The 18,978-nt window shown below is 37.5% G+C and overlaps 1 protein-coding gene across 1 annotated transcript in view; it reads right to left on the reverse strand.

The window, feature by feature from the left end:
• Positions 1–5,596: 5,596 nt before the first annotated feature.
• Slc27a6 (solute carrier family 27 (fatty acid transporter), member 6) overlaps positions 5,597–18,978 on the reverse strand; it is a 36,188-nt gene continuing 22,806 nt past the window's right edge. Inside the window, exons 5-10 of the mRNA XM_013015608.1 lie at positions 15,881–16,075; positions 13,376–13,466; positions 10,300–10,498; positions 9,361–9,458; positions 8,345–8,475; positions 5,597–5,823 (exon numbers count right to left, since the gene is read on the reverse strand). Coding sequence (XP_012871062.1) covers positions 5,647–5,823; positions 8,345–8,475; positions 9,361–9,458; positions 10,300–10,498; positions 13,376–13,466; positions 15,881–16,075 — 891 coding nt within the window. The 3' untranslated portion in view covers positions 5,597–5,646. The remainder of the gene's footprint in view (positions 5,824–8,344; positions 8,476–9,360; positions 9,459–10,299; positions 10,499–13,375; positions 13,467–15,880; positions 16,076–18,978) is intronic.

Raw genomic sequence — 18,978 nt, forward strand, 5'->3', positions numbered from 1 at the left:
GTATATATATTACACACTATAGTATATACTATGTACTATGCCATATACTTCATATGCATATATCTTTATATGCATGTGGATTATATATGCATTATATATACACGTACCATAGATGATAGATAGATATGCATCACACACATGTATATTTAAATTGTTTTGAGCACTATGAAAATAATGGTGATATTCCAATTGAACTCAGGGCCTGACATTCTTGCTTGCCTTGCTTGTTCATGGCTGGTTCATGATCTACTACTTGAGCCATGCTTACTGCCAAAATGGAACTAAAAAAAATGCTTTTTTTCTGGTAGTAGTGGTACTGGAGATTGAATGTAAGGCTTTGTGCTTGTTAAGCAGGTACTCTGTCACGTGAGCCACAACTTCAACCCCAAAGAAAATATACAAACTAAGTTTGCCATTCTGTTAACTTTCCAAAGGATACTTGCATGTGGGAATTACTCCATTACTAGTGCTTGATCTCAGGCTTGCTCTCTCATTTGGCTTTCTTGCTCATGGCTGGTGCTCTGCCACTTGAACCATGTTTCAGTCTAATGGCAAATCTAAAAAAGTTATCCTCATTATTATCTTGCCTATTCTGAGGCTTAAACTCTCTAACTCAAGCTCTTGAGAAGCTTGCTTGCTCAGGGCTGGAACTTTACCACTTGATACACGTCTCCTGACTAGATTTTTTCTTTTTCTGTACAGAGGATTGAACACAGTGCCTCATGCTTGAGTGCTCTACTAATTGATCCAAGTTCCAGCCATTTGGTTTGCACTATGTTTGAAAGACAGCCAACGTTGTTTAGGTTAGCCTACAAGCATGAACTACCATACCCTAGTTCCAGAAATCTGAATTTGTGTACAAATAATTGTAAAGCCCTCTAGCTTTGAGAATCTGTTTTTTGCTGTTGTTGGACATGGGATTTGATGGAAGAGAAAGAGGCGTTACTGTGTATAAGGTCAGATGTGTTAATAAGAAAGCCTTTCAAATTTTCAGCCCTTTCATCACATTCTTGAAATGTGATATAGAACCTAGCTAGTCATCACATGGCTGTGCTTCTAGCTCTAAAAAGGTCAGAATTAGGGGCTGGGAATGTGGCTTAGTGGTAGAGTGCCTGCCTAGCATGCATGAAGCCCTGGGTTTGATTCCTCAGTACCACCTACACAGAAAGGTCCAGAAGTGGTGGTGTGACTCAAGTAATAGAGTGCTAGCTGTGAGCAAAAAGAAGCCCAAGGATAGTGCCCAGGCCCTGAGTTCAAGTCCCAGGACTGGCAAAACAAAAAAGAAGATCAGAATTAGAAACTTTACATAGTTATATTAAGAACCAGTGTTCTGAATAAGAAAATCTCTGCAAGAAAGTTCATAAAATAAACTTCATTGACATTGTTACTACTGCATTTTAACTTTGGCTTTTTATTTACTGACATTACCCAGAGCTTCTTTGTATGAAAGGTAGGAGTTCCAGCATTAAATCCTCCTACCAGTAAAGTCATCACAGATATGACAAGCACCTCAGAGAAAGAACATCTTTGTTTTTTTTTAAAAAAGAACATATAACTTTAATTCTTTTTAATTTTATTGTCAAGTTGATGTACAGAGTAGTTCTAGTTCTAGTTATGTAAGGTAGAGAGTGCATTCCTTGCCAAACACTGTTACTCCCTCGTTTTTCTCCCACTTTCCCTCCCCCTACCTTTGCCCCACCCCAAGTTGTAAAGTTCCTTGCCAACAGATTGCCTTCTGAGGATCGCTGTTGCGTTGGTTCACCCTTTGTCCTTTGTCTCACCATTTTGTTCTTCCCTTTCCTTTCCCAATTTTTTTGAATGTTGTTCCAACCTGGCTTTTTTTCTGCATTAATTTTTTTGGAAAACTAACAAGCAAAGTGTTTTTCTTCAAGAACTTTACACTGAGCCGGGCTTCGGTGACTCAGGCCTGTAATCCTAGTTACTTAGGAGGCTGAGATCTGAGGATCAAGGTTCAAAGCCAGCCTGGGCAGGAAACTCTGTGAGACTCTTATCTCCAATAAACCACCAGAAAACTGGAACTTGCACTATGGCTCAAGTGGTAGAGCGCTTGCCTTGAGCTGAAGAGCTGAGGGACAGCACCAAGGCCTAGACTTCAAGCCCCATGACTGACCAAAAAAAATATACAGAAATAGCCAAATGCATTTTATATTTTAATAGTCTTAAAATAATTCTTTGTATGTCAAAGAGTGATAGATTCTACAGGGAATTAAAGAAATATTGAGAGAGATAATGAAGGCCTAAAATTTATTTCTACTGTGAAGTGACTGAGCTTCTTAAATTACTTCTATTATCTCAATTTCTTGCTTTTGTCTTATGATTTCCCTAAAGAAGGCAGTGTGCTTCACTTTTCTAATTGGCTTAAAGGCATAAGTGAGCAGTAAAAGCAAATTTAAACTACAAATAATTCAGAAGTCTTAGAATAAAAAGTACAAATTCATCCCTTCTGTATATATTTTCCAGTTAAGTATTGAATTTATTCAAATTGGTGAAATTGTCTTTCCAAATGGTCCTATTTCTCAGTGTATTTTTATTTTTTAGTAGTCCTGCAGTTTATCTCAGTGCCTTATGCTTATCTAGACTGGGCTCTACCTCTTACGTGATGACTCCAACCCAGATTTTTTTCTAGTTATTTTTGAATCATGATCCTCCACAACTTAGCCTCCTGAGTAGCTATGATTGCAGGTGTTAGCCGCCGTTTCTTAGCTTCTCAATGTAAATACCTTTTGTATTCTTCAACTTGTAATGATATTTCAGGGGTTAGTTTCTACAACTGTAATGAAACTGTTGAGAAAAATCAACTTAAAAGACCAAGAATTTATTTTGGCTTGTAGTGTCAGAGGTGTCACTCAACCTTCGGCTGGTTCCATTGCTTCAAGACCGGTAGCAAGGCAGAGTATCATGGAAAGAAGGAATATGTTGTGGAGAAACGCCGGTTAACTAATGCAAGTCAGGATGCAAGGAGAAATAGGAAGAGTGGGGAAAAGGAAGCAGAGAGGAAGAAACAGAAGGAGAGAGGGAGAGGAGACTCTTACCTGCATTTCCCACTCTTCATTTGCCTCCCCCTTTCCCCTTTACTCCACTCCACCCCTTTTGAGTGTCCATTTCCTGGTGTTTTATTTTGATGAACTTTGATTTTGGTTCTCTATTTGAGATCTCCCTACAATCTATAGTACTTCGGTTAATACATTTGTATGCCACTCAATATATTTATGAGTTTGTAAGCTAAATCTGTCTTCCACATAGAAAACATGTATACACTCTGTCTCACTGGACCTGACTTACCTCACTTAATGTATTCCCCCCTCCCCACTGCAAGTTTTTTCATTGCTTTACAAATGGTACAAAATCATTCTAATGGATGAGTAAAATTTCATTGGGTATATATACACCGCATTTTCTTGATCCATTCATTCACTGAAGGACATCTGGTCTGATTCCATACCTTGGCTACAGTAAATAGTGTTGCAATGAATATGGTTGTGTTGGTGGTTTTACTGTATCTTGTTTTATAATTTTTGGGTAAATGCCAGGAGTGGAACTGCTGGTCATAGGGTAGTTCTATGGTGGGTTTTTTTTTTTTTTGATGCCTGTCCTAGGGCTTGAACTTAGTGCCTGGGTGCTGTCTCTGAGCTTTTTTGCTCAAAACTGGTGTTCCAGCACTTGAGCCACAGCTCCACTCACTTTTTTTTGGTAGTTTAGTGGAAATCAGACACTCATAGACTTTCTTGCCTGGGCTGGCTTTGAGCCACGATCCTCAGATCTCACCTGAGTAGCCAGGATTATAGGTACGAGCCACTGGTGCCCAGCTTTATGTTTTTTGAGGAACCTCTACACTGCTTTCCAGAGTGGTTGAACAAGCTTACACTCCCACCAACAGGGTATTAGGGTTCCTTTTGACTGCATCCTCATAAGCATGCTATTATTTGTTTTCTTGACAATGTCCATTTTAACTGTGGTGAGATGGAATCTCAGTATTCTTTTGAGTTACATTTCCTCTATGGCCAGAGATTTCAAACTTTTCTTCACATGTCTATTGGCCATTTTTACTTCTTGTGAGAAGACTCTCTTTAGCTTATTAGCCCATTTATCAATAGGGTTGTTTTATGAGGGCTTAATTTTTTGAGTTCTCTGTGCATTTTGGATATTAGGCCATTGTCTGATGTGTAGCTGGCAAAACTCTCCCAGTTTGTTGGCTTTTTTTCTTACTGGGATTCCTAGCAAGAGCAGTAAGGCAAGTAAAAAACCAACAGGGGATCTGAGTAGGGAAGGAAGAAGGAAAATTATCCCTTTTTGTGGATGATCCTGTACTTGAAGGATCTTACACGCTCAAGCCACTAGAGCTGATTCAAGACTTTGTGAAGGGAGCAGGGTGTAAAATCAGCCCACCAACACCAGTAGCTCTTCTCACCCCACCCTCTTGAAGGTTCCACCACCTCAACACTTCTATGCTATGGACAAGCTTCCTCCTCGTGAGCCTTCATTGGATACATTCAGACTATACCCAAGCCTTTCCTCAACCTTATTATAAGTCAATTTTGCAGTTTTAGCATAAAACAAAACAAAAAACTCCAATTAAGGGAAGTACAGCTATCACTTCCAATTAAGCCATGCTTCCAATTAAGATTTTACTGCTCTTTCTTGTAACAAATGTTCCATGTAACATCTCACAAACCTGCTCAAATTTGCAGCCCTTTTGGTCTTTGATCTTGGTGATCGTACCAAGAGTTCTTTTGTCTATTTCAGTTTTAATTCCGTTTATATATCTGTGAGAATTTTCTAAATGCCTTGGGCTTACCACGTTATCTATTCTGTTGTCTCAGATTTTTAAGGGAAAGGAGACACATGAGGGCATGCGTGTAACCTACCAGCTCCCTTTGTTTACAATTAAAATCAAAATGAAGACACAAATGGCACATAAAGGAAGACAATGTTATGGAGGCAGCACATATGAAAACAAAATTTGTGAGTAAAATTTAATCATTCATTGAAAACCAGAAACTTTACATATTACGAAGTATTTTAAAGCAACCATCTAAGCTGTTAACTACTTACGTATTGTTTAAAATCTTTAACATTAAGGCAAATATTTAGTTATGAACTGAGTCTTCAAGTAGGAGAAGAGACCAATCAGCCAAAGTTCATATCAATTACAGCAAATTAAAGTTTTACTATATTATGAAATATTCTTGCTTATTAAGGAAATAGAGCCCATGACTAATATTACTTCCTCTTCCCATTTTATAGTAAAGAATCACAGTTGGTTCCCAGTTTACCATGGCTGGACCTACAAATTTTAAATTTTACTTGTCTGTAAGCATAGAGTAAAATGTGTGCTTTGAACGGTGATTGGTTCCCAGGCAGGGACAGGCAGTATGGTCCTTTACAGGAGTGCTGACCAGTCAAGGCACAGTAGTGCCCAGTCAGTCACGTGATCACGAGGGCAAACACATGATACTTCACAAGTGTTCGGGGTTGCTAAGCTGTGATGTGTGGTAGGCAAGGTAAGTTGGGTTTCTGACATGACATTTTGAGCTTATGATGGATTTATTGAGATGAAAACTAACCATAAATGAAGAATCTCTCCTCTCTTCCTAGGAAAGCCTGTGAAAATCTCTACCTCTAGTCTTATAGTTTGATCTCCCCCAACATTATCTGATCATAAAGTTCTGTGGTCAATGGAACGTAAGCTTTTTTCAAGCTATCCATAAAGTAAAGTGGTTCAGAAATTTTCAGTGGATCAAATCCTTCTTCTACCAGCTGAAACTTCTGCAGCTTGAATGTCCCCGTTGTCTCCATTTTTTCCTATAAAACAATCACCAGGACAAATAGAATTATTTATTATTATCCACATGACTTACTACACATAAATAAACATTTAATTCTGTAGATCATGTTATAATATTATAGATCACATTTAATCTTAACATTGCCAATATTCTTTCTATATACTTTTAATTTAACCTTAGGAATTTTAAGAGACCTTATAAAATATTTAAAATTTTGATTTATATTTAAGCTTTATTAAAAATTAACTCATTAAACATTATGAATATAATCCATAAACAGGTTATAATCCATATAATCATTATGAATATAACCCATATAATCATTATGAATATAATCCATAAACAGGTTATAAATATGCTTGAAATATGTATTCTATTCCTTCAGGTCAATGCCCACATAGTATTATATAGAGAGAATATTAATAGAAGTTAAAAGTTATACTAGACAAAAACTGTAATACAAGCTTTTTATAAAGGTTATAAACATTTGTGTTTTCCCATGTAGAATGAAAGGACAAAGTCAGTTTTATTCCCATTGTTTGGCCTCCTGTGATATTTTACAAATTTTGAAGATTACTGGCAAAAGAGCCCATAAGAATCTGTGTTAGATTTTAAGATAGCTGTTTCATTTAGTCAGAAGTAATTTTCATGTCTATGGCCATAACACCCTGAACGTGCCTGATCTCGTCTGATCTTGGAAGCTAAGCAGGGTCAGGCCTGGATGGGAGAAGTAATTTTCACTTTGCATTTTCAAGTCATGTATTACTATAATTCATTTATTAAATAAAATGTGACTGCTAGGCTTTGTGCTAACTACAGCAAATGCTGCAGTAAATGGCCCATGATTCAGTGATATTAAAACATTTAGAAAACTTTTACAAAGTTGCTCTAGCTTTCTGGAACAATCCAATGCCAAGATATATCTTCTGTTTTATGAGGGTAAATTTTAAGGTAACCTTACATAAAAGACCCTTACCAAATATGATCAGCTCTATCAACTTTCCATTCCAACTAAGTATGTTATTTAAGGGGTCTGGTGGGAGGGACAGGAAGTTGCTATGGTTACAGAAGGACATGAATAGCATCTTTATGGAGTGGAGATTGTTTATGTCTGCTGTTATCACGGACTCATGAAGCTACACAGAAGATAAAAATGTATAAAAAGCATACACAGATAATGTGCATACATATTTAAACTAGTACAAATTTTAATAAACTAGATCATGTTGATACCTTGATGATATATGTGCTTTAGAATAAAGTGGGTAGAAGATATGTAGGCTCTGTGTGTGTATGTGTGTGTGTGTGTGTGTGTGTGTGTGTGTGTGTGAACTCCGGACCTGGGCACTATTCTTGAGCATTTTGCTCCAGGCTACCTCCCTACCACTTTAGCTACTACTTCACTTCTGGCCTTTTGGTAGTTATCTGGAGATAAGAGTCTCACAGACTTATTTGCCAGGCTGGCTTTGAACCATGCTCCCCAGATCTCAGCCTCCTGAGTAGCTAGGATTACAGTTATGTGCCACTGCTACCTGGTTTATATAGTAACTCTTAAAAGTAGATGAATATCCACAACTCTCAAAAATTCAAATAAAATACATTGCTTTTACTTTATATTAACTTGCTATTAGTATTTCAGAGGGTGGTCATGAAAATAATCTAAGGCAATGTATAAATTTCTTTAAAAGTAAAATATACAAAGGTCATATAGACTTCTATCCAATTGGTGTGACTTGGCCATAAAGATTGCTTCACAAATGCTTTCAAATGAATATGGCCCAATCTTCTGTCCTTTTGTGGATCTATTCACAATAAAACAAGTGCATCCAGAAAAAAAGGTCCATGTGATTGGATGTTAACCATTGTTGTTAACATTGGGAAATTACATCTGATAGATGTAGCATTAATAAAAGAATGACTAAAAATAAGAAGTTAAATTACTTAGTAGCTGAGTAACTACAAGAAAGTAACTGAGTAAATTCTTTTCCATTTCACTCTACTCCATATCATCAAGTGAGAGCCTTCATTCTCAAAGTGAGGATCTCAGAATTCTCCAAAATACAAAGCAAAGGTAGAAAAAAAGATGAAAATTAAAAGCCGAATTCCTTAAAGCTAAATGCCTTAGGTTTTGCACACTTCCTGTGGACCCTCTGATGTCTGCTTGGTGGAATCTAATCTAGGTGGACAGGGTCAAGTGAACAGGGTCACCAGACAGCACATGTGTCTTGTGAGGAACATGATGCCTCTTCACAAGACGTGGCTTCCCTGGGACCAGAGCTTTCCTGTGGCCCTAACTTCCAGGAAGAGAGCCATTCTGTAAGCAGGACAAAGACAAATACATCCTAGTGTTTCATCATGGCATCTAACTTACTTAGGCTTCAAATGTGGTGCCAATTAGCACAAATGCTACATCTGTATATTTTTTTGTTACTCTTATAAAGAGAAATGAATGTATTATGTTAAGGATATAAAATTAGTTTTCTAGTAAAGAATCTTCTGGGTTCCCAGTCTATAATCCATTGAGATAGAAAAATTACCTGAATTCTTAAAAATCGTGGACAGGCATATGCTGGAAGAGTCGCCACAACTTGCTCATAAATTTGTTCTAAATCTAAAGACTTATTTGGTTTTAAAAGAATGGCAGCCATTCCTGTTTTTCCTTCATAACCTGGAAGAAAGTGCGAGCAGAATCATTTTGAAGAAGTCTTAGATGAATACCACTCACCAGAGATATTAAATCTATTGCAGTGATAACATCTCTAAGATGAATATGATTTTCTCCTTAGAAATAATGTCATAATCAGAAAGGCCATAATCTATCCCCAATTTCATTCTATTACCACCAACATAAATGCTAAAAAAGAATACACTTGAAACAAACTATATTCCTGTGGAATATACATTTTCTGTATTAATGCAAAATATAAAGGACATATTTCTAGTTTCTAGTTAAAAAACCAGAAACTGGTGTTTCCATAATTAAGTACTGCTTATTGTGCCATTTACAGGTCTTAGTCTAGAATGAATGTTCTAGAGCCTTATCCAATATCCAGTGGCTACTTAATAAATATTCTCTCCTCTTTTCTCCTACCCGTCCCCCCTGCACACACACTGTCCATACATTGGTCATTTGCACCATCAGGAAGTAATCATCACACTCATATTTGTAAAGGGGGCATAACATCTTTTAAATAATTAAAAAATATCTGCATCAAATACAAGCTACTGTTACTAAACACTTGACCTGCAACATGCTCCTCTTCGGAAGTATGTATAAACACAGCATCACAAGAAAGATAATGGACTGTTCTTCTATTTTCAGTGAGTCACTAATTGGATTTATACCTGCTTGGAAGTACACTCACACATTAAAATGTAGTAGGTTTCTTTCCTGTGCGCAATGCCTGTTAGTTGGATCAAAAGCATTGCTTGCTAAGAAAAGACTAGGATGTTTATTTTAATAACTTTAAATTAGCAAAATACATTTTTTAAAAAGCACTGCACTTAACATTTGGTTTGTGAGCATCCTGCAAAGTCTGAAATATGCTCATACCTGGCACAGTCACACCATACACATTAGCTTCCTGTATGAAATCCAGCATTCCAATGACATCAGCCACCTCCATGGTTGCAACATTTTCTCCTTTCCACCTAAATAAAACAAATAACCAGTTAAAGCATCCTTATTTGAAAAACTAGGAGGCCACTTTTAGCTTTTTATTAGCTTTTTTTTTTTTTAGCCTTGGATTCAGCTCTGTGAAAGCACCTAAGGTCCAATAATAATTCCTTGTTAAAAACAAAAGACATATTTATAGAAGCATTTCGGTAGCAAGTCAATAAAATCAGCATCAGATTTTCAGTCTTACAAGTATAAATTACTGACAAATGCTTTTTAGTTCATCAAAACAACAATGATACTATTAAAACTTTAATTTGGAAAATCAAAAAAATAAGTTTAAGACTTCCTTCATCTCTGGTGCTTGAGAGTCTATTCATCCCTGGAAGAGAAAGAGAAGGTCTAGATGTGTGCCTTATTTATCCCATGCTGTTATCGACTACCCATGCAAAATAATTTAGAACATCTAATCTAATCTTAGGAAATGGGAAGGAAGATAAAGTGATAATTTTTTCTGTTTCAATTTTTATCATTATGACCAAACTACCAATTATACCTCATTTCTATTTTCCATATATATATATATATATATATGTCTAAATGTATATGTCTACATATATTTGTATATTTGTGAGGTTTAAGTGGTAGGATGGTAAGAGTAACTTTGGTCCAGATCTGTGAGCTCACAGATTTGGACTAAAGTGGCTCATTAAAATAATGAAAAAACTTAAAATTGAAATTCAACTTACAGTTCACTTTACAAACAAGGAGGTATTGTGAAGACAAAGGCTAGTTCTGTCCTGAAAGTAGGGGTCCTAGAGACTGATATCTCCATAGACCCGTGGGTCACAATTACAAGATGAGCAGAGCTCATACCTAAAAGTGTCTCCAATCCGGTCCCAAAAGTACAGGAAATTGTCCTGATCTTGGACCATCAAGTCTCCTGTGTTAAAGTAAACATCTCCCTTCTTGAAAACATCAAAAATCAGTTTGCTTTTTGTATGCTTGTAAGAACCAGCATAGCCAAAGAAGGGATTCCTTGTATTCACAGGAGAAATAAGAAGTCCTGGTTCACCTGCAAGAGAAAACATTATTTTGACCATCTGATCACAATATTGTTACACACAACACGCACGATCTAAATTATATCCTGTACACGTAACCCATGTGGCTTGACTACGATCCTTTGCTATTATTTTATTGTATTTGAGGTCACTTACTCTTTGAACCTACATCTGACCCATCCTCAAATACAGAAACTACTTTAGAAAAAAACAATCAAGGGCTGGAAATGTAGCTTAGTGGTAGAGTGCTTGCCTAGTATGCACAAAGCCCTAGGTTCGATATCTCAGCACCACATGAATGGAAAAAGCCAGAAATGGCGCTGTGGCTCAAGTAGCAGAGTGCTGCCTTGAACAAAAGAAGCTCAGGGATAGTGTCCAGGCCCTGAATTCAAGCCCCAGGACTGGCACAAAAACAAACAAATAAACAAACAAAAAAAACAGGAGAAGAAGAAGAAAACAATCAAAAGGAATTGTCTGAGGGAAATATGTACAAAATTTCTTTTACATTTAATGACTATTTTTGGTTTAAACTCAGTAATTGTTTTAATAAAATGATACTAGTGATACTCATTACACATTTCCCACTTTGCAAGTGTCATCTTATTTGTCTTCTGCAGAAATATTCTAAAGCTGATACTATAATTATGCTTCACAACAAAAAAAAAAACTAAGGACCAGAAGGGTGAAGTGCACTGTCAAAAATGTGTGAAAGAAATAGGCCTAGAATTTAAACTCAAGTCTGTAATTTTGTGAAACATTATTTCTTATCTGATTGATATGTTTCTGGAAATTTAAGAAAATAGTTTGTTCCCCTGAAGCTTGATTCTAGAAACCTTTGACAAACAAGAGATGAGAGGTTGAATGAATGGGAGGTTGAATAGATTTCCCACCTGATCATACTCAACCAGGTCCACTTACATTTAGACACGTTAATTGAAATATTTTTGCCAACGGAACTTAATGAAACAATATTTTTCTTTGAAACCTGCAGGGTAAAGGTTATTTCTTAGAGAAAAGAATGGACAGAGAGTTAAAAAGTGTGCATATTAAATAGTAGTATCTCACTGAAGTTTGATAGTCTGATAATATTGTTCAATTTGCTTTTCTTAAATTTGCATTGAGGTGGGATTTCATCCTAGTTATGATATTGTGATCTTTTGGATAGTGAAGCTGCCTTGTAGAAGTTTAGAAGCTGTGGTTGTGGGTCATCATTTAAATTGATACGTTTTGAGAAAGCATTTTAATGTTATGTATTTGGTCGGTTTTAAAGGTTGCATAGTAGCATGAAGAACACATTTAAGTAAAACATAGTTGTAAATTAAAAAGAAAAGGATAATGGAGAGAGTAGCATCCCTGCACAGACATCACGGCCACTGTTTACTTGCTTTGCCTGCTGTAAAGAGAGGCAGCATACACATGACTTTTGAAATGGAGGAGACCTTTTATCTGACAAGAACCACTGGACATTTATAATATCATGAAAGGAACACTAAATTATTGAAATAGACAGGTGGCCTTCAGCAGCTGATGAGAAGCACATATGCCTATTGTGCATGACCAAGTGACAGCCTGCGGCCACTAGTTCCCTCTATGCAATCTGATGTCATGTTAACACACTACTTTTCTCTGATCCCTTCTGAACCTGCTGGCTTCTGAGGGCACACAAGCCTGCCTCTGGCCAAAAGACATCTTTTTGTATTCCAACAAAAGCCTTCGTTTTCCTATTCTCAGTCACGGCCTTTACTGATGCCATCTTGTCATCGTCATCATCATCTCCATCGCATCTCATCATCATCCCATCACCGTAACATTTTATCTACGGAGCACTTTCTAGGTATCAGCCAGTCTTCTGAGGGCTTCACATATATTTCCCACCTATTCTTCAACACAAACATGTAAGAAAGGCCGCACTATCACCTTCATTGCACAGATAAAATAAAAGGACAAGAAAGCAATTTGTTCACTGTCATCAGGCTGTCAAATGTAGGAGTCATTTATCCATATATCTATAATATTTTACAATAGGTCCATCTGACTTCAAAGCCTCCTCATCACTGTATATTATCCATCTACATTTCCAAAGTTTTAGAATTTTACAAGACACTTTCTTTTTGGTTGGTCGTGGGACTTGAACTCTGGGCCTGGGTGCTGTCCCTCAGCTCTTCAGCTCAAGGCTAGCGCTCTACCACTTGAGCCACAGCACCACTTGCGGTTTTTTGAGTGGTTTATAGGAGATAAGAGTCTCATGGATTTTCCCTGCCCAGGCTGGCTTTGAACCATGATCCCCAAATCTCAGTCTCCTGCTTAGCTACAATTACAGGAGTAAGCCACTGGTGCCTGGCTACAAGACATTTTTTTACCTCTCTCAAAATTTATGTTCTGTGTTTTTCTTCTTCAGGACACAGGTATTGGATCCTTCTCCAAAGACTAATTATTACAAAAATGTACAAATAGGTCGTGTTCATCTCAGACATGAATAGGCAAATTACCATTGTGGAGACATAATGCCTTACTTTAAAATACACTGAACAGTTCTCAATGAAATTCCAAAAGGAGTAAAATAGGTCTTTGGGATCAATTACTTTTTAAAAGACTCTGTGACTGCATAATAAACATAGCTCTGAGATTCACGTTCCAACATCAACAATCACTGTAATTGTAATAAGACAATCAGGGTTTAAGTTCTGAGGAAGCTCCTGAGAAATTACCCTGTTCTTGGACAGTGTCTATAAAGTTAAATGAGAGAAATGTAATTGAGAGATGCTGTTATCAGCAGCATTAAAATTCTAATAAGTCAAATTACATAATAAATCAGTTATTTTTTCTTCCCTAAACCCAGCAACTTTAGACATTTTGCCTAAGGAGATAGCTTCAAATGTTTGTCTTACCTTTTTTCACAGAGCTACACCAGTTCTGTTCATTCCTCATAGGTTCATCTTTCTGAAAATCATACTTTATCAAGTCAAAAGCGAAAAAAAGCTGCAAAAGTAAGATTAATCAATCAAACAACAAGCATTTAGTTATTTGTGCAATGACATCTACTTACTGATAGGTTTTATGCTCAAGTGAAATAAATGATTAGACTATGGCTCCAATAAAATAAATTTTATATAGATACAGTGAATTTGATCTGATTTACATGTATGCAGGTAAAAAGCACAGTGAAATTGCTTCATGAGATTAATTCATGAAACTAAATTAAGCAACATTAAAAATTAATTTTTAGTATTTCCAAATTAACTTTTGTATTGTAAATACATAACACAGCAGAAATTATGCCATCTTATTCCTTTAGAATTACAGGTACATTAGTTTTAACTGTAATGTTAAATCATTAAGAGACCTCCTGAATCTTGCATGACTGAAAATCTTCATTCCTTAACCTACACAAAGTTACTTTGCTGGTGAAAAGTGGAGTAAGTGTATGAAGATCATCAAAGAATGTACTAGGGAGTAGCATTCCCTTGCTGGCATTTACTCTTTCCTTCCTTCTTTTTCTTCTTTCCTTCCTTCTCTCAAGGCTGGTCCCTACCACTTGAGCCACACCTTCACATATGGCTTTTTGCAGGTTAACTGGAGATAAGAGTCTCTCTGATTTATGTGCTTGGGCTGGCTCTGAATGGCAGTGCTCAGATCTCAGCCTCCCGAGTACCTAGGATTACAGCTTGAGCCATTGGTTATATCCTCAGCTCTGACACTGACTGACAAGGTACTTTTCTCTAGGTTCACAGTCTCTGCACATATTCATTGAGGGAATGCCTTTTGGGTCCCTTTCCCAATCTATAAATTCATGACTCTGTGTATGCAAAGGTGTATTGGGGAAGAGCCTTACAGGCCCACGGCACATGGCCACGAATGTATGGACTGCATAGCTCTGGGAAGCCTACCTCTCAAGACCTTTGTGAATGAGACCCCCGGATCATGTGTGCTAGAAGGACACATAGACATACACATGAACTTTTGTGGTATGTTAACGGGCAGCATCTGTTTTTAATTGTGTATTTAACATCATGGAGATCTCCTGAATGTAGGAAGAATCCCCGTACTTCTAATTGACCCCAGTTATGGCTAGAAATTGTACTATGTTTATTTCATTTGAGTTATGCACTTTCCCAATTTTTGGACCACCATGTCCAGTGTGTCTGACACACTGAATGGTAATTGAGTATGGAATGGATCCCACTCTGCTATCCTTGCCAAATTAATCTAAAAGAAATAACAGCCGATATCATTAGGGCTGGGAACTGTTTCAACATGAAGCATGTTTTTAAAAAGAGGGGAAAAAAAAGGAACCATGAGCAAGGCTTTGTTCCTGCTTGACCAAGATGATAAAAAAGTCCGGTCCAAAAATAGAATCTTTCTTCCTACCAGCCATCAGGGCAAATGGCCAATATCCTGTTATCCCAATTACAGACAAAACCCACCACACAAGCTAGCACTTTAATAAAGAATCTTTGTGTCTAGAACAATGTGTCTATTCTGTTGCCTTTCCCATAGGGCCTAACCTTTCAATAGGGTAACACTAATTTTTACCTCACACCGTGTTTAAAAGTAGAGGCTTAAATTAAATAGAACTCTTAAACTCCGAGCAATGTATTTGAAATATAGTTAAGTGCTCAGTTAACTTTCATTGCTATAAGTTATATGGTATCTTGTTACACTTTCTAAATAAATCATTTATTAGAAGCCTAGACACAAGTTTCAAATGATGTAAATGGTGAAAGATAAAAAATGGTGGAAGAAAAGTAACCAAGGAAAATAGAAAGGGTTAAATTGGTATACATGAGGACTTATGCTTACTAGTTACACATTATAGCAGTAAACTTGAATACTGAAAAATTCAGTATATTTATCATTTTTTAGCTGAAAAAATGGGAGATGATGAGTCTGAGTAACCTATAGCGCCATCAAGCACCTACAGACATTGCTCTGTGTACCCAAAGTTGTAGGTAGGAGCAGTGGGCATGGAATTTATGAGCTGAGATCATGACAATGGAGGTTTGAGGTCAGCCCTGGAAACACATTTACAAGACCCCATCTCGAGAGAAAAGCTGGGTGTGGTGGCATGTAGCTGTCATCCCGGGTATGCTGAAGAGCAAATAAGAGAACTGAGGTCCAGGGTAGACTGAGTAAAAAGGGAGATCTTATCTCACAAATTGCTAGAACACTAAGGGCTGGACTCATGCAGTAGAGAACCTGCCTAAGAAAGCATAATGCCTTGTGTTCAAATCCAAGTACCACCAAACAACCATACATAGATACATGTACAGATACATACATATACGCATAGAAATTGTAACCGTATTTATCATCATTTGTAAGCACAAACTTCAGAGTTAGGAAAGAGAATTAGCAGAGCTTAACAATTACCTTTGATAAAATAATACACTTACTTTGTAAAACATGTTTGTTCTTCCCACAGCTCCAATCTTCCCAGTGTGGTTCATGAAACAAATGTTTCCTTCAGTAGCTCCATACAGTTCACACATCTTGATATTCCCAAATCTGTGTATGAATTCTCTCCACACATCGCTCCGTATACCGTTCCCAACTGCCATTCGTACTTGATGGTCCTTTTCTCCTTCTCTCTGTGGGGAGAAAAGATTTTACTTGGAATGAATCCCAAATCCCAATTCTTTCTTTCATTATCATTATTATTATTATTTCAATTTTTTTGTGTTGGTTGTTTTCTTTTTATTTTTTTTATTGTGAAAGTACTGTACAGAGGGGTTCATTATCATTATTAAATAGAAGAAAGATCCTGAAATCTGTGTAGTACATGTACTAGTGGGAGAGAAATTTAAAAAATCAGTTTATATACAAGTGAATCTAACAGGTTATGAAATTAACAATGGCGAAGATTAATAGAGCTTCTATTTGTATATCTTCTAGATATACTTTCTAAATTCTAGATTATTGAAGATCTTTTATTTTGGCAGATACCAGGGACAGGAGAAAGTATATTTCAGGGGATAATAAACATTCATTGATGTTTATTCTTCCTCTTTGATCATTTGTTGGAAATAAATATTTCAAAAAGGGGCTGACAACTGTAATATTAGCTCCTCAGAGGGCTCAGACTTGAGGACTGTGGTCTGAAGCCAGCCGAGACAGAAAAGTTTGTGAGACTCTTATTTTCACTTAATCACCAAAAAAGCCTGAAGTGAAGCTATGACTAAAGGGATAGAGCACCAGCCTTGAGTGAAAAATCTGAAGTACAGTGCCAGTACAGACACACAGACACACAGACACAACTGAAAAAGATTATTACTCCCTCTGTCAGTTTATCCATCAGAGAAAAGGTATCTATCTCAAGTACATACTGCCATCTACCATGAATTCCCAATGCTTACCTTATAGTGAACAATAAAATTAATGTCATAGAATTGACATAATATGTAACTTGAACGTATGTAACATTTATGTGGAAATATTTTAGAATGTGTAATATGTTCAGATTTCATGTTACAGTTCATATTTTAAATCAGATTGGTTATAACTTCAATTAAATTTTGAATTGAATTTGTAGTATATTCAAAAGGCACTTCATTGGGTGACATGATATTCGGATTGGTTAAAATTAGAGTAGAAATACACTTATCAATGTGCTCACAGTAAGCTCACGGTTTTCTAAGTATTCCCTCCACCATCCTCAAGAGTAACACACATGGTCAGAAGTGATTGTAAATTGGCAATGAAAGAGAAATCAACATCCCTGGACTTGCAACTGGGACATTGGTAACAAGTTCCAATGCCATCCAGGGTTGTGTTTTTGTGTTTTTGGTCCAAGGACTTGAACTCAGGTCCTGGTGCTATCCGTGAGCTTTTCCGCAAGGCTAGCGCTCTACTAGTTAAGCCATAGCTTCACTTCTGGCTTTTTGGCAGAGGGGAGAGTCTCAGCCTTTCCTGCTGGGGCTGGCTTTAAACCATAATGCTCAGATCTCCATCTCCAGAGTAGCTGGGATTATAGGCATGAACCTCTGGCGCCCTCCATCTGGATTTATAGTAGCACATTCTGAAATATAATTAAAAGGTACTTTTAAAGGATAAAAAGAATAGAAAAGGAAACACATAAAAGGAAAATTTCAAATACATATAAGAGGAGTCCTCCAGAACAGTAAGAGAGTGGAAAAGTAATGCATGAAATTTCAGGCCGGGCATGGTCGTACATGGTTATGACTCTAGCTAGATCATGGCCGGCTTAGGGATAAGTGAGATCCCCATCTCATCAAAGGAGCCAAGCACAGTGGTCACCGTGCAATCCCAGCTACAAGGAGACACAGATGAGGACCGTGGCCTGAGGTGGCCCCAGGCAAAAAGCGAGAACTATCTAAGGCTAAAAAGGACCAGGTGTGGTACTAGCAATCAGAAGGCCTTGAGTTCAAATCATAATATCGCTAAAAAAGAAAGGAAAATTTAACTGAGTATTTTCCAAAACAGCAAGCTATGGATTAAAAAAATCTAAAACGGTCAGAGAGGATACATCTTCACATTTTCTGGTAAGATCCATGAGAAGAAAAATAATGGGGCTGGGAAGGTGGCTCAGTGGTAGAGCGCTTGCCTTGCATGCATGAGGCCCTGGGTTTGATTCCTCAGCACCACATAAGCAGAAAAAAAAAGCCGGAAGTGGCGCTGTGGCTCAAGAGCTAGCCTTCAGCTGAAGAGCTGAGGGACAGTGCTCAGGCCCAGAGTTCAGGCCCCACAACTGGACCCCCCCCCCAAAAAAAAGAGAAGAGGGAGAACTTTAGGAGCATTCTGACAGAGACATGCATATTTATGGGTGGCCCTCAAACAATCACTACAGAACACAGAAGAAATAGGATAATATCTTTAAGAAATTAAAAGATAATCATTGCTAACCTACCATACCCCCCATCAGAGTGTTATTCAAAAGTAAGAGCAAAGCTAGGCACTGGTGGCTCACACCCGTAATCCTAGCTACTCAAGAGGTTCACAGCTAAAAGCCAGCTCATGTGGGAAAGTCCATGAGACTCTGATTTCAATTGACTACCAAAGAACTGGAAATGGAGCTGTGGCTCAAGTGGCAGAGTGCTAAACTCAAGAAAAAAAGCTCAGGGACAGTGTCGAGGCTCTTGAGTTCAAGCCCCAGGACCACACACACACACACACACACACACACACACACACACACACACACTAAAAGCAAAAGATGTTTCCCGACAACACACACACACACACACACACAGTAAAAGCAAAAGATGTTTCCCGACAAATGAAAACTAAAACTTGGGATTTTAATAGAATGGTACCAGAGGAAATACTAATGAGTACTCTTTGGCACCAACAAAAATAACATGATACAGGAGTGTCTTTACATAGGAATGACTATTAATTCTTTTTATAGGGCTGGGAAGGTGGCTCAGCGGTAGAGTGCTTGCCTTGCATGCATGAGGCCCTGGGTTCGATTCCTCAGCACCACACAAGCAGAAAATGCTGGAAGTGGTACTGTGGCTCAAGTGGTAGAGTGCTA

The sequence above is a fragment of the Dipodomys ordii genome, unplaced genomic scaffold (genome assembly GCF_000151885.1).
Source record: "Dipodomys ordii isolate 6190 unplaced genomic scaffold, Dord_2.0 Scaffold27, whole genome shotgun sequence".
In the NCBI taxonomy this organism is placed as follows: Eukaryota; Metazoa; Chordata; class Mammalia; order Rodentia; family Heteromyidae; genus Dipodomys; species Dipodomys ordii.